The 16,901-nt window shown below is 31.1% G+C and overlaps 1 protein-coding gene across 6 annotated transcripts in view; it reads right to left on the bottom strand.

Moving 5' to 3' along the window:
* LOC132939579 (ADAMTS-like protein 1) overlaps positions 1 to 16,901 on the bottom strand; it is a 204,014-nt gene that overhangs the window by 90,358 nt on the left and 96,755 nt on the right. For all 6 annotated transcript variants that reach the window (XM_061006828.1, XM_061006830.1, XM_061006832.1 and 3 more), the window contains exons 3-6: positions 15,817 to 15,882; positions 13,372 to 13,515; positions 8,641 to 8,868; positions 6,873 to 7,014 (exon numbers count right to left, since the gene is read on the bottom strand). In XM_061006828.1, coding sequence (XP_060862811.1) covers positions 6,873 to 7,014; positions 8,641 to 8,868; positions 13,372 to 13,515; positions 15,817 to 15,882 — 580 coding nt within the window. The remainder of the gene's footprint in view (positions 1 to 6,872; positions 7,015 to 8,640; positions 8,869 to 13,371; positions 13,516 to 15,816; positions 15,883 to 16,901) is intronic.

The raw sequence follows: 16,901 nt of genomic DNA, 5'->3' as shown, positions 1-16,901 counted from the left end.
AAATGTAAGAATGAAAACTTGTGGTGCAAGTTTCAAACCACGAAAGGTACCTAATTTATTTCAATTATATTCATTAATAGTTAGTTATTTCTAAATTACCCACCAAACAATTTAAAAATGAAAAGTAATGCAATTATTGTAAAAATTGTCGTCTAAAAATGTTATAAATTTTCATTTGATTTTTAAAATCTGAATAAGAAACTCAAAGTGTATATTTTCTATCTCTACTATCTACAAACAATCGACTGACTACAACGGTTCAATGATTATAGTTTAAGTACAGAGGAAATCAAAAATTATAAATATTACAAAATACTAATATGTTAATGCTAGTTTAATATACCTACTGTAATACCATTATAAATGTTTGACAGTTCACATCAGTTATTCACTCATCATAATAATATTATACAGATATTATATTATAAACATTTTTAAATTATTTCTATTAAAAATAAATTGTAAGTACAAAATATTGGATGTTATTTATAACGATTCGTTTTATTTTGTATTGTACTATTGTGCGCCGCATATAAATATATCCCAGCATACAAACGTCGTTGTATCATGCAATAAATATATATAAGTGTGTGTGTGTGTGTGTGTGTGTGTGTATATGCACTCCTAAAATATGTGGATTAGTTTCCATCGTAAAAATGACGATAATAATTTATTATTTGACATCGGATGTGTATTACTGGCAAGAATAATGTACAATAAATCGTATAAGGTAAAATTCAATTGAAAAATTCTAGATGTATAATACAGTATTACTACCTACATCCATTTGTGCGAGTGCGGTATAATATATTATAAATGATGTTCTTAATGTACGAGAAATCATGTGACGGGCAAAGTATACGCGCGAGCTGATCAATAACTCAAATGACAACCACAGAAAATTGTCTACGATCAAACTCACAAGAAAATCCATATTGGTATCTACCAGTTCGCAGAACTTGTAGTGATATACAGGTACATTCGTAGGGGTATTGAATGGGCGATGTCGATAAATGTTGTATACATCGTGCCATAATGGGTTATAAGTACTTAAACCGTAGGTATATAATACAAATATTTAATTTATACTTATGCCCTGCAGGGATAAGCTTTAAAAAATGTGCGATTTAATATTATTATTGCGGCCTTAAATAGCCAATTATAAGTGTTGTAAAATATGGTTTAAAAATCGTTAAAAAACGATTGACTGACGATTGTTAACTGAAGCGTCAACTAAAAAAACTTAAAATAGATTATATTTCGGGAATAGAAAATATACCTAAAACAGAATATTTTATGATTATAGTGTCAACAAAAAACATATCGACAAAATTAATACAGATAAGAAGTCGACTGGAAAACATGATAAGCGGTTTGGTATTAAAAACATATCGAAAAAACTACGTAAATTACTCGAGCAGTGAAAATTGATAAACATGAAAAATCAAATTTTATTTACAGTTTTTCACATAATATTATCTAACAGAAAAATTACATAAAAAAATGGTAAATTCATAAAATATATGGCAAACATATAAATTCAAAAGTTAAAAACAATTTAGAGACATGTCAAGCAATATAAAATTGGAAACTTAAGTCAAGAACAGACGTGTAAATACTTACAATATAATAAGAATAAAGAAAATGTATAATTTAGCTTTGTTGTTATTTCGTAAGACAAACCTTTACCCTACTCTACTACATTGCTTGGAATTGTTTGAAAAAATATGTAAATGCTAAACCCAGTATAGTAGTATTGTAGTATTAGTAGTAAAGTGTAGAAAGTACTCTACTAAGTAACATATCCGTACAAAATCATTATAAAGTTGCCAAAAGCAGGCGAACGATTCGAAGACGTATACATATAATATAATCGGTCTGTTGATTTAATAAATTGTATAATATATACATTTTGGATTTCAATAGTTGTAGATACAATATTTTTTGTATGATGTTACAAATGTGAATTTAGATAAAATTGAAGTGACTGCTATTTATACCTAGTTAATAATATTATATAATGTCTGAGGACATAGGTACAATGCGAAATTCAATGACATTGAGAATAAATAATAGAATATAATATATACAATAAAATCTAGTACTCTATTTGTACAGCAAAAATATGAATATATATATAGTTAATTATTAATGAACAATTAAAATGGAATTGAGTGCAGTCGTTGAAGAACTCTGTGCCAAGTTATCCATGTCAAAAAAATATATTCAATTAAATGCAAGTATATACAATAGTACAATAATATAATATTATGAATAACGATGATAATAATATCACATACTGGGGGGACGGAGTGGGCGAGCGGGCTAAGGCGTCGGCTGCGACGCAGCCGACGCTGATTCGATACCTCGGCCGCGGGTGGCATTTTTCTTTGGCCAAGTCACGGTGTCCGGAGAACAAGTGCCGCCATCCCCCACCCGGGACATGGCAGAAACCTACGGGTGCCCCATTAGAAATTCTGCCAAACACAACACACACGTTTAAAAACCCTACCGTTACAAACCCTCACAATAAGCTAATGGCCATAGTCGCTGTGCTTAAAGATCAATTAAAAAAAAAAATAAAAAGGTGGGTAAGTGGATGTCGCTCTGCTGTACAGTATGTTACAAGTGGGTCACTGTAATGGATGGTGTTAATTAATTTGAATTCAATGATATAATATCATTGTATAAGAAAAACGATTCTGACCGAAAACGGTCCGTCAGCCTATGATATTACCAAGTATATTTGATGATATTATTGTGAATAAAGTAATTTATATAATATAATAACCTATTTACGTGGAACCTTGTTTTTAATTGTTGATCCTTAGCTACAAAAGTTTAACATTTTATACATTTTTAACTACAAAATAATTATTACATTTTAAATTTGATAAATTTTGTCAAAATTTGAACTTTAAATGCTTATAAAAAAAAATTGTGCCTATATATTTTCAATATTTTTCAACTGCTATTGTAATAATATATCAGGAGCCTTGCGTTAAATTTTCACGCTTTTATACCCTACAAATAAAATTTTAATGATATTTATAGAAAAAAAAAATAAAAAAATTTAAAACAGACAATGTCCGTAAACAGCTCAAAAAGTGTCAAATTATTTTCAAAATTTTATCGTGTATAGAAAATGCTAATATAAACATTCAGTGAAATTTTAAAGTATCTACAGTCATACGTTTTTTAATTACAACAAAATAAGAAAATTGTTACACGAGAAATCGAGTGAATATCAAATGTTGTAAAAATATGAATTTTAAACGCTCATAAAAATTAAATTTTTTTGATAAAGGTAGACATACTTATGGATAATCTTTTATTACATTTTCAAATCTTAGATTTAAAAAGAAAAATTTTTATGAATTCTCAACTCAAAATAATTTGCTAATTTTCGTGATTTTTCCGTATTTTGTCAATATTTGAACTTAAAATGCTTATAAATAAAAACTGTGACTAAGGATTTTTAATTTTTTTCATCTGTCTTTGAAACAGTTATTGTTAGGAGCCTTCTATTAAATTTTCAATCTTTTTTACAACAGATAAAATTTTATTGATATTTATAGAAAAAAAAACTAAAAAAAATGGAAATTGACAATGTCCGTAAACAGCTCAAAATATGTCAGAATATTTGGAAAATATTATGGTGTATAGGAAATGCAATTATAAACATTCAGTCAAAATTTCATGTATCTACGGTCATTTGTTTTAGAGTTACACCAAAAACCAAAATCGATTTTCTCGAAAACAGATTTTGCGTAAAAATTCCCGTTTTTCCTTAATTTTTCTTTTGTTTTTCACGTCGCTTTTAAAAACTACTGGAAAAATTTGTACCTTTGACCCCCCAAAGTACCAACTAGATTCACTTTCTTATCAAAAAAGTTACTGTTGAAGAAAATCCAAGCACTTTTACTGTCCTAAAAGGTGATAACAGACACAAAAAAAAAAAAAAAAACACACATCATTGTAAAATCAATACATCCATCGTTCCACTATGAATCTAAAAAATATCACATAATGTGATAATATAATATAAATGTATTATTATTATAACAAGTAACAACCATATTATGAACTATTCATATTATCTAAAGTGTGCCATATTTGAAGAACGGTCATGTAATAATAATGTACCTGTATTATCGTTGTACACTTGTACACGTAGATATTGTAACCTCCATGATATGTATACCTTTATATTACTATGTATATATTATTATAATATACATATTATTCGAGAACCGTCGGAATACAAATGCGTTTAATTCTAATCTACAATATGTCTTATTACAATAATAGAACACAGACACGAAGAGCACGCGGTTAAGGAGCTTTGCGGCGACTTTGGCACGGATTATATTCGGCTGGGCGTTGTGCTTGGATTGGTGCGTATAATAATATTATATAAACACGACGACGGGCGTGAGGGATCGGTGGTGGGTGGTCGGTGCGGTGGGGTGAGTCGTAGGCACTGCGAAAATAATAGAAGAAAATAAGAAGAAAGTCATACGGCGTACTATATATCCGTAAAGAACTTCGCGCGGGGGTATTCGAAGCCATTAATCACATTACGGGCAGGAGCGATAAGAGGCGACCGAAAAACAGACTGCGCGCGCGGTACTAGAATTGATTAAAACGTTTTATCATTGTCAGTATTTTTCACGTGGCGGCCAAAAGCCGCCTAGACACGGCCGACCGTTATTACAGGTTCCAGAGTATTATTAGGATTATTGTTCATAATTCGGCCTTTTAGACATAATGAAATCCAACTGTCCGCCGCGCCACCTCTACTGTGTAGTTTGTATATTATTGTATTACGGGTAGGTGTACGACGATATACGCCACCGATGGTTTTCACCGCCCAGGCGGCGTCGTTACTCTTTTCCTGTGCAAGTTCGTATAATATACAGGGTAATTCATCCCCCAACCATGCTCACCCCTTTCTTCAATAATACAGTTAGGTATTCAAAGTCTGATTTTCCAAATTTTTAAATATACTCAAGAACCATATTTTCAAATTTTTGGGAATTTTCGTTCCACTCAATGAACGTCCCGTGGAGTTACAATCTTCTGTTTTTCAAAAAAGATCCCCTCTTCTTATATTAATTATTTATTTGTTTTTCTGTAAATGTTGACATATAAAAATTAAAATTCTATATAATTAATATTGAGTTATTTAACATTGTGTACTAAGGATAATAGATCCTTGGAAGATATGGGGGCTATGATGATTTGAACATTCTAGTAATTAATATATTATGGATTAATATACACTAGAATTAGTATGCATCTATTCAATATTTTTGTAAAACAATTTTTTTTAAAATTGTATTATCCTTTGTATAAGCGTTTTAATAATTGAAATACAATCGTTCGAATTTTGAATTAGGTAACTTCAAAATGAACAAAAAAATTATCCCCAAAATAAGACTTATATTAAAAAGTGGGAGTTCTCATTTGTAAAATCGAAGTTTGTATCGCCACAGAGCACTCCTTAGGTATTATACAAAACATCTCAAGAATTTGAATATAAACGTACTTCTAGTATATTTATAACAATTCTAAAAAAATTATATTGAGCATAGCTGGTGAATCACTCTGTATATACCGACCAGCGCGTGCGATAATAATATTATTACGACCTCGACCCTGACCTGTGAGTACCTGTGCTCGTGCGCGCACTTGATCATCATAATATGACATAAACCGACGGCCGACAAATCGGCACCACGGGAAAAGTGTCATGTCACCGTGGTTCGAGGAAAACACCTACGCATGCGCAACTTGTCCCATAAAATCGTTGCGATTATTGTATAGGAATAAATCGGAATAATACAATATTCCGACATCTTGTCTGCAAAAACAGAGGAAAATTATTTTTTGTTTTCTTAAGACGAAAAAAAAAGATTTTGAATTATGAATTTTTTGTGGTAATAATGTGGTTCTAACGAATGTATCGCACTTATCCTGTATCCACAGTGGTAAATTTAGCAGGAGGGGTTTGAGTTCAGTATTTTTTTTCTAGCGGTGTACATCGAATTTCATCGAAAAGTTGGCGAACGGTGTTTAATGTTTAGATAATATTATCATCGGTAAGATGGTAAACTGCAGTATTCATTGCATACAAATTAAAAGTATACCTTCATGATAATATTCAAGTAAAATAAGTTTTTAAACTGTTGCAAGATAATTGTTTCAACAACTTTAAATCGTACCTACTGATTTTCATTAATTTCTGAAATTTTTTCGAATGGTAATTTTTAATGTTCCCTATTTGCACCTATGTTCTCACGACTTAAGTTATACTATCATCCCCCGATTGGTATCTTTTTGAACGGTTTCAATTGTTATCACGTAGGTCCAGTTAGTTTCCCCTGCTGTCACAATTCATTATTAATCGAGATAAGTACGAACTGTTGTAAGTTGCAACTTGTAATTATATTGCAATGAAAAGACGTGCACGTCTAGTTTATTATCATATTCAATGGGCTGATCATATTTTCCGTTCAAAACGCAATTGTATCTTTTTCGAAAAGGGTATCGTTATTATAAAAATTAAATTACCAAAATAAATTTTAGACCTGATGGTCAAACCTCATATTACTGTTTTATACTTTTATATGGTCACACCGGTGAACATATTGGAGCGCAATAGTCGTTTGAGATGCCCTCCGTATTAACCAAGCACGAAGTTTAGTATAACGATTTCAAAACACTTTTTATAACGTCGCTTCGAGAAATAAAAATCATTTAGTGAACACGTACGTCACCAGCCGCACACACGCATTATAATATAAAATTAATTAATTATTTTTGGATACGACTCGTTTTAAATTTTTTCGGCCGTCAGCCGCACTCACCTCCGCCGCAAGACACCGAACAGCCAGTGCCCATTTTGCCCCAGTGGTGTAGGTCCTTCGAACACGACGTACCATCTCCGCCACAGACTCCACATTCGTCCACGCTGGCCTTTGATCCGATTTCTAAATTGCAGCCGACCCTCTGCGGACAATAATATAACGTACACGATGCGTTAACATAGGTTTCGTGGTAAGTAAACTAATTATTATTGTCGTAAACATGTTAAAATTATATGTTACAGCGAGCAACTGCTTTAGGGCTTTTGAACATAAAAGTCGTATAACATCATATACAATTACACGATGTACCTAATAATAAATAAAAAAAAAACTAGTCGTTAAATATAAAATACTAATGTAATCTACTAATTTAATTTTAAGCTATTCACTGTAGTTTTTTTTCTGTTTTCTCTGATGGCCGTTGTTACCTTGAATGTACTTTTAACAAAAAAAACAGAGCGCGATCCACACTTTTTTATCGTGAAGTGAGGTTTAAACGTGGTTTATTCGTATTATTATATTATTTGTAGGTTAGGTTAATAGTTGAGTTTAAAATATTATAATTTATAATCCCATCATCCTCGTCATTGCTATTGTTTCTTAATGTTTCGACTCTAACGACAATCACGAATAACGAAACATGGAGCTTTCACAATATTAAATCGAGACAAGCTTACTACGGTTTTGTCAATCACGAAATTACAATGTAATTCAATCGATCGTATTGTGTTTACGATGAATTATTTTTTCTATCATTGTGCTCCAGTGTTGAGAGGAAAATTCAAACTTGATCGCAAGCGGATGCGGATCGACGAAACTTTAGTGTGATACTATGGTTATAGTCTTAGAACTAAAGTCAACAAAATATGTTGTGCAATTATTGATGGACATAGCAGACATACATATGATTATAATAAAAAATTTGTGGAATTTCTAAGAAGTGCTAATTTTGAACTCGAATAAATAATAAATTGCGCACAGATTTATAGAGAACTACTTTACCTATTATTCAGGTTTTATTAAATAATCTGCAGTTGACATCCTGCACGTATCAAGTCAGGTGCATTAAGTAGAGTGAGTGATTGAACAAAAAAGTTAGTATTTTATTATTTAAACGATTTTAAAATCTCCTTTTACTATCCGTCCGTCATCACTCGGTTAGTAATTAAAAAAACAATAAACTCATTTTTCTTTGACTATGATAAGTTAATAATTTTAGCATACCTATACTTGATATTTGAACACAATATTGCATATTTGGTAACCATTATTGACTTTTTGATCTCCACGTTAACTTAACTATAAACTGATCCAAGTGATTTTCCTTTCATCGACTTGTCTGGCACCTTTTGTGGTCTGAAAATCACAATTATGGGAGCGCGCATTTTTTATACCAACGGTTCACAAACTGTGGTACGCGTAGTAGTATGTAAAAGACTAAATGGTAGTACGTGGAATACTGGAATGCCATGAGCTGGTAGTATGTTAACCTAACCTTATGTTTGTAACGGATCCAATATTATTTTTGGTCTTTTGGGTACTAAATATAGGTACTGTTAAATGTACATGGATTATTATTTTTATACATTATTATTGTTAAAAATGTATTCCAATTTCGAATAGTTATATTATAGTCATTAGTGGTACATGTGACTGGTCCATAATGTACATGAGTAATAAAAAAAAATTGAGAATTCCCCCGCTTTATATTATAATTTATAAAAATATAATATATATCAACTGCATGTACGCCATTTCCGGATCTCACCTGGCAAACGCCGTCGATGCACATGTCCAACGAGCCCAGCCTGCACCTTGTGCCGTCTCGCACCCTCGGGGCCATTTCTTCCACTCGGCCTTTGGAGTCGACGCACATTAGCGTGCAAGGGCTCTCCTCGTCGTAGTAAGGGTGCCATTCCACGGTCTCGCCGTCGTACGGCTGGTCGTTGTAGGCCGAACACTGCACCGCTCGGAAATCCAATCCGTCGGGGCACGGCTGTGGTGGAAACAATAATTAATTAATAACGAAATGTACAATACATAGAAAATAACCTTTAGCAAGAAAAAAAACCAAAATGGTATCGACGAAATATTATTGTAAAATTACTGTTATTATTTTAGGGTTAGGGTATTTATGATTTATTTTTAGGTTGTCCTATTGCACATATTATTCTCAGATAGAAATTTGTTCTACGATGGCTATATTGAAATATAAAAATGTTATTTTGCTTATAAGTATTTTCATATTTTCCGAAATTCAGTATGCAGGTTATATTAGTAGGTATAATAGTGTATATTTTTGCTTTTTTATGGTTTAAACCACTTATTATATTATGGTTTTTGATATATAAAAAAAAAAACTAAGGTAACTAAAATTTAATCAAAGTATGCATAATATCTGTATTTTATATAGATTTTATGAAAATTATCGATAGTTTATTGTCATAGAATGTTCGATAGAGCTCGTCGATTGTAACGATTTGTATACTAAATTGATATTACTATTATTATACCTATACACGATATTAACAAATTTATTATATTATACCAAGTACCTATATTTGTACTCGTAATAATTATTATAGAAATGGAATTTATTTCCGTACAAATAAACAAATAAACAAATAAAAACGGTTTTAAATTGCAATTATTGTTGGCGCGCGCGCGCGAGAGAGAGAGAGTGAGAGAGATGGTTTTGACGTGTGGCGATAGGTTAAAAACACCCGGGAAAGTCACGCGGGCTTTGCGGAACGAGTCCACTTTAAAATCGCATTCGATCATTGTTGTCGTCGTCGTCGTCGTTGCGCGTGTTTCAAGACTGTCCCCACCGGTGCTACGGAATTTACGACTACCCGTAATGTTGTTCGAAACTTAAGTATATATAATATATATGTATGTATAATATACAATATTTCTTTTGCGCACGTTAATCGATATTTAAAAAACAATTCGTATACGTACAAAGGAAAAACATTCGGAACAATGGAATATGTATTAAAATGGAGTAAACGTAGAAGTACCTATAGGTTAACTATACATTATAATATATATATAAAGGTACGTACTCGCCATACTATACCATAGTAGTATAGTGAGTTGTTTCAATCTCAGAACGAATATAAGTTCTCGCGCGTATAAATCACGACGTTAAAAACAAAGCTGAAAAAGTCGGTTCATTTACGCGTTTTCGCTATAGCGTGCGTACAGTGAAATTAGTTTATACAAGTCAATATATACGTGTCGACGACGACGGCCTTACCGAAAATAGGTTGCTTTTCACTTTTTTCGTAGACATACCTAATATATTTTTGAACAAAAATTCAAGTCAATAGTTATATATTATGTCGTAGTACAAAATACAATTATAACCTGCAGCATAATTATACCTATAAATACTGTATTATTTTCATCAGCCGTTATAATAATTGACCGTTATTACGCATAGGTTGTGAGGTGCTATCGTCAAATAAAAACCGACGAGTCGAAATATTATATTATCAAGTATGATATAGCAGAGATAAATGTTAATACAATAATGTCTGATATAATATAATGTATATATGTGTATATATTTATGTGAAAATATTCACGATTAGATATTATATACTAAGGTATAATTCTATGATTAGAAATAACTGAGAACTTGAAAGACGTTAAGTTGAAAGTTGAAAATGTTTTTCTTTAGTCTTTAGGTACTTACATGCTATGATTAACATAGGGTTAATATATATGGTACACATTAAAACAAACCCAATAAACTCTACATGACTGTGTTCCGATGAATTATTTGTGCATACGAACTCAAGATGATGACAACTTAAGCCGTAGGTACTTTAAATTCGAATTTTTATCAATAATTCATCAAAATGCATGAGCGAAACAACAACAAAATCTTTATTTTACCCTATTTCACACCATTAAAATAAAACGTTGTATTATAAACCAGACAAGTTTCTTATTAATGCTAGTTTTTTCTTTTTTACGTCGTAAAACCAACTGAAATAATGTGCATAATAATATTTGTACACTTTATACTCAATTTGTAAAAACACGCGCTATGGGTCTACAAAATGACGATGGCTATTCAAATACAAAATAAACATAAACAATTTCGAAAGATTACGACAAGAACAAAAAAAAAAAACATCTATCTAAAGTGATGTTTTATGTGAAGAATGTATGACTACTGTCTACTGCGTTCAATATTGTAAATCGAGACAATTTTTATAAGTAACGAAAAGAAATAAAAGCCGATTTATTACACGATCATTGTCATTAAAAATGAATAAATTCGGTATATTGAAGTGTATCAAGCTCTATAAAGTCTAGACATGCATTATCAATAATTCAGCCATAATTCGTCTGTCAAATAGTAGACAATAATAATAATTCCACATATGATTGTAGTAGGTCTTGTCCGTACGACAATCGTAATAATAATGTCTTCAGTATTTAAATTGTATTTACAATTAAGTATTATTGACACCTGCAGAAGTCCAGAATAAAGTGAGTATTCTTCAATTACCCATACTTTTTTAAGACCAGGTAAAGCCAACGGCCAAATGTCGTCAATAATAATATTATTAATTTTCAGGTCAGATCCCAAATCATATTTTATTAGGTATAATTATTAATTTATCCGACCAAATGTTAATTCTATGGAATATACACCATGTGGAATTATAATTGATAAAACGTTTCGTACAGAAAAAACGAGTTTATATCAGCTTACAAACGCATAACATATTAGCAAATCGTTCGTTATGAATTATGAATAATCCACTTCACTCTGTTATGTTTAATAGTGAATTGACATATTATCAAATTTAAAAGTAAGAATAATGAATCTCTAAAGTTTTTTTTCGTATTTTAATTTTAAATTGCGTTATGCTTATGATCATTTTAAAACTGTAATTTGTCTATAAATAATTATAATACGCTCTTAATTTGTTTTAAAATTAAAATATTGGTAAATAACCTATGATAATCACTAGATAATATACCTATAATTACTTTTAAATTTTATAATGGACAAATTCACTTTTTTTATCTCACGATATTATTGATTCCTTTAACGTTATTCGTTAACCATAACGTTCTAAATGGAGACTCAACACGGAAAATGTGTTCGGAGAACATTGATTTTTCTAATATTATATAGTAGTAAAACTAAAAACAGAAGTCAAAGTATCAAGTCAGTATCCCCATAATGGCGGAATCATATCAGCTAAACGGTCTATGTTCGTACCGACAAGTATAATTTACTACTGTAGATAAGTCACAGTTTAATTCCACAATACTTGGGGCCTGGGGATTAAAACAAAATATGATTTGGTTACAATAACCACGAATGATCCACTTGCTCTTGGAGATTATACCTTTTGAAATTAATATCGTACATTACACACGCAGAGGGTTTCGCAGTATAAGAAATAGACGTACAAAACATATTTGTGCACACTGCCGGGGAAACGGATGCCAAAATTACAACGAGCCAAACTCGTAATGAACAACGACGTCCCGGAAAACCCACACTTGGAATTAAATCATTTAGACGAAGATTGCGTGGCATTAGAATGCGGTCGAGGGCATTGTTGAAAATGAATACAATATTTTTTTACATCAGCAGTTACAAAGTTATTGCTGTATTATTCACGTCTCATTCCCATGATGTTCGCATACCGCTATTATCTAGATAAACACAAGAACCCTGCATGGTAGTAAAGTTTTTCGAGTCTGTACCTATTTGATTCGTTGATAAGAAACTATTATATTATGTAGGTATACGCCGAACTGCTTGAATTGGAGGAAAGCGGAGTACCTCTTATTTAAAAAAAAAATGTTAGCGAACCTCTTTTAATTATATCCTAAACCCTAATCAATAAAAAATTTAAATCTTCTGGTATGCAATTTTTTTTTATTTTATCCATTCCACTTCTATTTTTTTTAATTCCAAGCACCATGTCTACGCAATTACAATAAATGAAAAATTACATTATAGTAATTCAATTCATATATTATCATGTGTCAATCATTGCTTACTGATTGCACTTAATCATTTTATCATAATAATATTTAGTAACGTTTACCGTGTTCATTGTGAATTGCACGAAGAAAATTAAAATTACTTTGCTATTATTCTATAATTGGTAAAATACTACGCGTGTTTTTTTTCGTTTATCATTATCGTTGAGTGAAAATGAAGTACCTATATGGCTATATATTATATAGGTAGTGATAGTGCAATGAGAAAATCTCGAGTCTTTAAGTTCTAACAAATTTGAATTATTTTGTAATACACAGAGGAAAAAGACCTATTATCATAGTACTTTTAATAAATTACTTGTTCACAAACATTTTTTAGAAAACTAAAAATTCATGTTTTTTTCACAATAATTATCAAATAAAGACTGGTTTGTTATTATTTCAATTTAGTATTTTTACGAAAACCTAATAAGAAAAATACTAAAGTGCATTAGTACAACCGTTATCGAATTACCTCCATGTTGCAGATTTTGTATCTGACGTGGTGACCTTTACAGCCGACCACTGCATTGCACCTTCGTAGTTGATAAGTGGCTCCACCATCGCACGTTCTCGAACACGACGACCAATCGGACCAGGGTGACCACGAGTTTTCATACTAACAAAGTAACAAAACAAAAAAACGCATTTATTCCTCATTCAGTACAAATCGACTGATTTATATGTATATATCTTAATACCATTATAAGTGAAGAGCATGGATTTATAAATGCACCAAAAGCAAGCCAAATATGCACCAATAATACTTTGTACTTATATATTATAGGTAAACACTAAAAAATAAAAATATTATAAACCTATTCGAATAAATTTTATCAAAAAAACACCATTTAATTCTTCATAAATCATACCTTATAAAAAACTATAAAACTTTAATAAATATTAAATAGATAATACCAAACATGGTTCGAACTCCAAGATCTGAATAAATATATTTTTATTTTAGTAAATAGTTACCGACATCAAAACACCATTAAAGATAAGTTATAAAGATTAGTTCTTTATAATCGAATAGATGCGTATCGTAACTGTTGGATATATCTGGGTAATCCCTAACAATAGGTGTCTATATGGCCATATTAATTTATTTCAATATTAATCGAAAATATAAGACCTAAATTTGAATAATAATTATTTTTTAAGTTCTACAAACATTTCTAGAAACATCTAAATGTTCATTAAAAGATAAAGTAGTTAATATCGTCTAATAAGTCCTTCAAACATTACAAGGTCGAAATATGCACTAAAAGTTTTTCATTTTTTCATTCTTTATGCCATAAACCAAATAATGTGCTTATATAGTATACGATTAATCAGAATAATAAATTATGAAATTACATATTATACAATTCCTCACTCTAATTACAAAGTATCATACCAGTGGTGACGTGATGGTTTTTTTTTTTTTTTTGGGGGGGGGCTACCCAGCCAGTGACTTATAATATATCTATATAGGTACTGCGTGTTTGTATAACATTATAATCATAACACCTTAAATACACAAACATCGTAAACATTTATTTCTTCCTGAAATTTTGGTGAATGGAGTTGCAGCCCCTTTCGCCCCTGGATACGCGCTGCTGTACTGTACAATATGTTTTGTTATTATTATAATATTGTAGTTTAGTATGCAGTGATGAAATATATTTATAGCCTTGGTCGTTGTATATGGCTATAATATAATAACACGCCAGAGGGTAATTCACCGACCATGTTCACCCCTATTATTTCCTTCATTATACATTTGTTTAAACCCTGACTTTTGGTATTTTTGTATACGTTTAAAAATGTGGTATTTAAGAATACCTACTTAAAAATTCTAAAAATCAGAATTTCAATAAATGCGTTTTTAAAGGAACATTAAGAATTTGATCATGCTAATGATGTGTCATACCTCATAATGTATAATAACGTACGTCACATAATGATTATCATAATATTATTATCCCGTGTATAATAATAATTATAATAATGATATTATTGATAAAATTTCATAATAATACGTCTCCGTTTGTAATAATAATAATAATATGTTTCGAGCTGTTTATATACTATATAATATATATATTATTTGGAATTAAAATCGTTACGTATAACGCTAACGTAACGCTTTAGATATACCAAATCTACCAAACCTATACACTCGAGAGACGCGACATAAATTAAATATTGCAGAAATACGCCCGAGAGAATCGATTAGTGCCCCATTTATAATTCAGTCATCCGAACAGTCCAAACTTCAAATGTGACGTGTTGTCGTATATGTGCACTTTATATAGGTACCCGCTGTCAACTGCTGCCACTGTATAATATGTACCTACGGTTGTATATATATATATATATATATATTACACACACAGTCGCATCACCGTGACTCTGAAATTTATCCCAAAATGCGCTTCAGGTGTATAATAATATTATTATTACTATACGCGTATAATACACTCGCGCGTAGGTTGCGAAATGAAATATGCACGTAAAAATGGGAGCTTACGGTGACGATAATAATATAATAATATTTAATGCGGGGAAATGGGGAAAAAATCTCGTTAATGAATCCGATGTGTCTGTAGGTATATTATTATAATTTAGCGTATACCTAACCTACGAATATATTATATTCGGTGCGCGCTCGGGCGAGAGAAAAATATAAATACCGTAAATATTAATACGCGTACATATATATATATTACGACCTCCTAGTACCTGCGTTATAAAAGTCGTTGTAAAAAAAAAATAACTGACTGCGGAGGTACATTTATATAATATTAAATTTAATAACATGCTATAATGGATATTAAAACCTTAACACGGCTCAACTGCGTACGAACTACGAACGCCGCGCATGTAGCAGTATTATTCATATACATATAATATGGATTAGAAATAAATTACTTACGTCGTCCATGTAAGACGTGTTCGAGCTTGTTGCAGAGTTCCAAGCTCTGACCGTTGATAGTATTAACTGAAAAATAAAACGGAAAACGTATCATAATAACACAATAAATAAATAAATATAATAATAATAATAATAATAATAAGCAGCAGCACAGTGTGCCGAAAAAGTTAAAAAATTTCTTTTCTCTCCGTATATTATATAATATATATAAAGACAGAAATCGCATCGATAAATAATTTTTTGCCGGTGGAGCTTTCGTATAAGAGCAAAGTTTTCGGTTGTACGGGGTGTACCGCGGCTCCCACTGCACGGTACACGCAAAAGTATGCCGAGGAACAATAAAGAAGGGGAAAACAACTTTTTCTCTCTGTTTTTTTGTTTTTTTCACTCGCGTATCGGAAACATATATAGCATGAAGACAAAAAAATATATTTTATGATCGATGTACAATACACGTGTAGTGCGTGTGGCGGTGGTAGAAATTGTATTTCATTCGCCATCCGATTTGATATTCCAGACGGAAGTAATATTTATTGCTGCTCGCGCCTCGATCTCCCGAAAATCCCGAAACCGCTTCGCTGCGAAAACGCCACAGCGTAATACACCGTTTCACCGACCATATTAAATGTGCCTACGCTGTATACAAATATTATACTACAGTATCAGTCACTTAAATTAGGTACTGCACGTGATATTAATCCTTCCCTCGCACGCTCCGTTCCCGAATCCAAAACATCATCCTCCCCGATGTATTCAAAATATTCTTGTATGAGTATAATATAATATTTTATAGCCGGGGATTGAAATCGAAATGATGAATTTATTTCCCTTATCGATATGTTTTGTATTTTTCTGATTTAAATTTAAAATAATATATTATGTAGATTTGAAAATTTGTATGATTTAATTATATTGTTCCGCAATACTGATTGAATTATTTAATGATTTTTAAATTTTTTGTTTTTAGATTATATTATTTTTTGGCTATTATTGAAGTTTAAATTTTAATTAATTTTTTCCGTGACCAACAGTTCAAAATCATTGTACAACAGAATGAATGCTAAAAACAAAGTAATACTTAAAAA

The sequence above is a fragment of the Metopolophium dirhodum genome, chromosome 2 (assembly GCF_019925205.1).
Source record: "Metopolophium dirhodum isolate CAU chromosome 2, ASM1992520v1, whole genome shotgun sequence".
Lineage (NCBI taxonomy): Eukaryota > Metazoa > Arthropoda > Insecta > Hemiptera > Aphididae > Metopolophium > Metopolophium dirhodum.
The sequence above is the reverse complement of the archived record's forward strand: the minus strand, read 5'-3'. Positions and strand labels throughout refer to the sequence as shown.